Source organism: Olea europaea, unplaced genomic scaffold (genome assembly GCF_002742605.1).
Source record: "Olea europaea var. sylvestris unplaced genomic scaffold, O_europaea_v1 scaffold1553, whole genome shotgun sequence".
NCBI lineage: Eukaryota > Viridiplantae > Streptophyta > Magnoliopsida > Lamiales > Oleaceae > Olea > Olea europaea.
In genome coordinates, this window is record NW_019233129.1 from 78,522 (window position 1) to 82,799 (window position 4,278).

Sequence of the window (4,278 nt, forward strand, 5' to 3'; positions counted from 1 at the left end):
TAAAAAATGGGATGAACAGATCCAACAAGCTTACCTCCAATATAAGACAAAAATTTGAGGATTATTTTCCTCTTTTCTTTCTCACTCCCTTATGTTGCTAGATTATATTTTAAAATACTGAGAATAATGTATACTTTAAGTTTAGGATATGAAAATTTTGAGTTTTTAGTTTTAGTATTTATGTGTGATTACGCGCTTATTGCTTTAATAATCTGATAAAAATACAAAGATAAAGTTGCAAAAACTTATTTAAACAAATCAAAAATATTTTTTTTAGTTTGCTTGCTAGCGTGGGTTAAGTAACCTGATCGATAATGATAAATATATTTGAAATTGTTTGTTGATTTATGATTTGTGAATATGTGTCTTTAAACCAAATTTATCATAGTTTGTGGCTGATTCAATTGTTTAGGAAGATATGAAAATTCTATGCGTGTAAATTCTTGTGTTGATTGTCTAAGATCAATATGATGCAATTAGCTAAAAGTCTTATATTTAAGAGGCCAATCTTGAATGGGCGTTTAACAAGGGACTTTGTAATAATCATGACGAAAAAAAATTACCTCATTGTAAAACGTCTTTTCGTAACATTTATGGCTCAAGTAATTAAGCCTATATGGGTATCTAAAATTTGGCACCCTATAGTCATCTAACTTACGAGTTATCGGTCGAAAACTCGTTACAATGGTCATTTAGACAGCTTAATGAAGAAAGGTCTGCACATAAAAAATAGCAAATCTAAAAGGGAAGGTGTATGAAACAAAAGACACACAACGGATCGTAGTGAAAACAGGGTTCAGTGGCACCGAGGCGCCTGATTTCAAATGGAAATTTTCTATCTGTAGTGCGTAGGTGCTTGAGGAGATTGATCTCTATAAAAATTCTCCAAAATTTAGGTTTTGCAGATATGCAATTTGGTCTCCAAATTCGATTTTTGAATCATTTATGTTATTTCCTCTTTCAATTTTGGTCCTTTAACTTTTAATTACAACCAATTAAGTTTGAGCTTCATTTTTTAGTAGTGTATTGATGGAAAATGTGTGATTAAAAAAAAAAGTTTTGAATTTATGTGTAATATTATTTTATTGAAGAACATTGGTTTGAAATGTAATCAAAACACTATTCAAGAATACAATTTTTTTTTTTTTCAAAAAATGGGGCTCAAACGAGGTCGTAATATCTTCAATCATTATTTTGTGGTGCGAATTAACTATTAAAAGTTGTAATTAGGTCACCGAACTTTGAATTTTACCATTTTTCGCCGTTTCTCGATATTTTTCCCTTATTTCTTCCAATTTCACATCCAATCATCGAATTTTACCTAATAAATAAAATATATAATAAATTAGACTCTAATTAATCAAAAGAGCTATTAAGTACCTACATTTTTAGATTCAAATAAGTGTATAAAATATACTTATCAAATATCTCCAAATTTAAACATTTGTTTATCCTCAAACAAAACATTAACCTAATTTAACAAACAAACAACCAAACATCCAAAAAGATTTTGGTTAGATAACTTGTCATTTTGTCTCGAAATTTGAATCATTATATTGAATCTATAAACAGCTTCAAGTTCATAATACCAAATTAGCATCAACTTCTCCAATGCAAAATTGACATGTGTGTGTGAAAAAATCAACTATACATATAAAATTATGAGTTGTTCCAAACACCCCCAAACTTATTGTTTTTACATTTTTTCTCCATATGAACTCAAGGTTAAATTTTTATATTAATCCTCACCCTTTCTAATTAAGGTGAATCTCACTAATTGTAAGTCAATATTTCAACAAATAAGAATTCTTCAAATTTTTTAGTGGTTCAACCTCCAAGACTTAACTCAACTAATAATCCATTGTCAAAAGTCTAATTCTCTCAAATAAGTGCTTAGGTCTTAATATAAAAATTTAAAGGTGCTTTTAATTAGTTTAGGAACATTGATCAACAAGAATGTACACATATTTTCATGTTATTAAATTGAATTGAATAGGATTAAATAAGGGGGATTCGGAGTTTTAAAAAACCATATCACCTAAATGTACAAACGCTTCATAATTTGCTCATTATAATAGTTAGTTTAATTGGTTAATTTAGTATAAAATCATTCAAATGCAATTTGCTATTCGATTAAGGTAAGGATACGTAGTACTCGTGAACACGATATTTTATTTACTACTTTATTACTTGTTTACGATACTGTACTTGCGGGAAATCAAATGATAAGCACTATATGCTCCACAACTTTATAGAATATTGTTGAACGCTTTGAAGAAAATAAGGACGATGAATCAATATCGCCACTACTACATACAAAGAAAAATGAAAATACAACTTTCTTGAAGCTGCAGATTGAGCCAGCTTCTTATTGTGCATATGTATTTTTCAGTAAATTTGAAAACAATTGCTGAATACAGTATAAATCCTCAGTTTCAGGCTCCATCAACCATTAATAAGAAAATCCCACCTCTTCCCGACAATAACTCCGTATCTGTACCGTATAATGCAAGACATTCGGCGGGCTGCTTCAGTTAAAATAGTAAGCACGCCGCTGCCTCTGAAAACCCGAAACTCGAGAACAATCTTCAGCTTAGAACTGAATTGGGGATGAAAATGTCTGGCCAAAACCCCAATTTGCTGGGATTACATTTAGGAAAGTTTTGGTTATTCTATCCGTAGTAGTGATTCTGAAGGATAAAGATTGGCCATTGAGATAAGAATTGGATTGCCAATTGGCACCCCAATTCCGAGACATTGTCATCCAATTAGTTCTTGACCCTTTGATTTGCACTGATTGGATTGATCCAGCATTTGCCACATTGCTAATCATCACGAGCTCAAAGTAATCCCTACCGTTCATCGTGAATCTAACTCCACCACGCTTCTTGCATGGAACCCTTCATCATATAGAGAATATTAAGTATGGTTCGGTGAAGACTAAATTTAAATAAATAAACGTCACTACAAAGTTTCAGATCTCACAAAGTCAATTTAGGGTAGTGTAAATACCTCTGATAGAGCACGGGCACAATTCCCCCTCGGTATACACCGATCTTTTCCCAAGCGGGTTGAGCCATGTCAAAATGCTGACGGGGTGGGTTGCACCACCCTCCATTGTCACTTGGGAGAGCGTTGTTTGGAGGGCAAAAGTTGGTCGCCGTAACAGTCACAGACATTCCTCTCTTGCACCACCGAGAATCGGACTTAAAATCGCAAATAATCTTGTAACATTGTCCACAGGCTGCTCCATCATTGAACAATGCAGTGCTCAGTGCTGCAGTTCTAGTCCCATAACCAGTTGAATACAAGTTACCATATCCACAAGCACCCCCTGTGGCCAAACCCATAAAATTTATGTCAGAATTCAGTTCTTCTTTCAAAACCTTTTTTTCAACGTACTCATTTTCAACCATACATATACACAATAAACTATTATGCACGTAAACTCAAAATTTTTCCATACTTTTTAATCACTCATTCTCCAAAAGTTTACTGTTCAAAAACAAATTTTTTTCCAAAAAATAGCCTCCAACTGGGGGCTCAATCCTTATCATCAGAAGTGAAGCAACACTTACCCATTGTTCCCGAAGCATCGCTACCTCCATAAAAGGTTGCGTGAGCTCGCATCCATCCAGATGCCGTGAAAGCACTGGCATTTACAACGAAACAACTAAATAAAAGCAATATTGCTAAAATGCCATTGGTGGCCATTGTGTTTTCTTTTTCAGACGCTAAAGGAGAAGACTCTAAAGAAAGATTTGTGAATGCAGATTGTGGGTGTCAATTCAAAGTTAAAGGTGCTTATATAGGTATCAAAATTTCTGCAATGCAACAACCTCACATGTTAATTCTGCAAGTGGCAAAATCTCATCATTTGGACGGAATTATCTATGCAAAAGTCAGAAAAAATTCTTAATTTCATTCAATTATTCCCACGTTCTCTTTGCCATTTATTCCAAACCCACATGGATTTCCTAACAGAAAAGCCGTGTATGGATCAAAGTCCAACCCCCAAATTATTAATTTATCTTTGCTTTTATGCCTCTGAACATACTAGACAATACAATAAACAAGATTTTAGCTTCTTATGCTTCATTAATATGCCCATTTGTGTACAACCTATACTATCAAAATAATATCAAGAGATGCATACTAGTCCACAATATTAAATACAATTGAGTTGGCTAATACAATGGACAAAATTATAACGGCCTTTTTTTAATATCATAATTTTAATATCCCGTATCATATCCAAAAAAAAAAAAGAAAAAGAAA

General features: G+C 32.8%; 1 protein-coding gene across 1 annotated transcript; it reads right to left on the reverse strand.

Annotated features, from left to right (window-relative positions):
- Window positions 1-2,248: 2,248 nt before the first annotated feature.
- Window positions 2,249-3,799, reverse strand: LOC111376709 (expansin-A1-like). Its single transcript, XM_022999682.1, has 3 exons — window positions 3,579-3,799; window positions 3,013-3,334; window positions 2,249-2,900 (listed from the first exon to the last, which is right to left on the reverse strand). Exons 1-3 carry the CDS (start codon window positions 3,712-3,714, stop codon window positions 2,594-2,596), a joined length of 765 nt encoding a protein of 254 aa, XP_022855450.1. The 5' UTR covers window positions 3,715-3,799; the 3' UTR covers window positions 2,249-2,593.
- Between the last annotated feature and the right edge of the window lie 479 nt (window positions 3,800-4,278).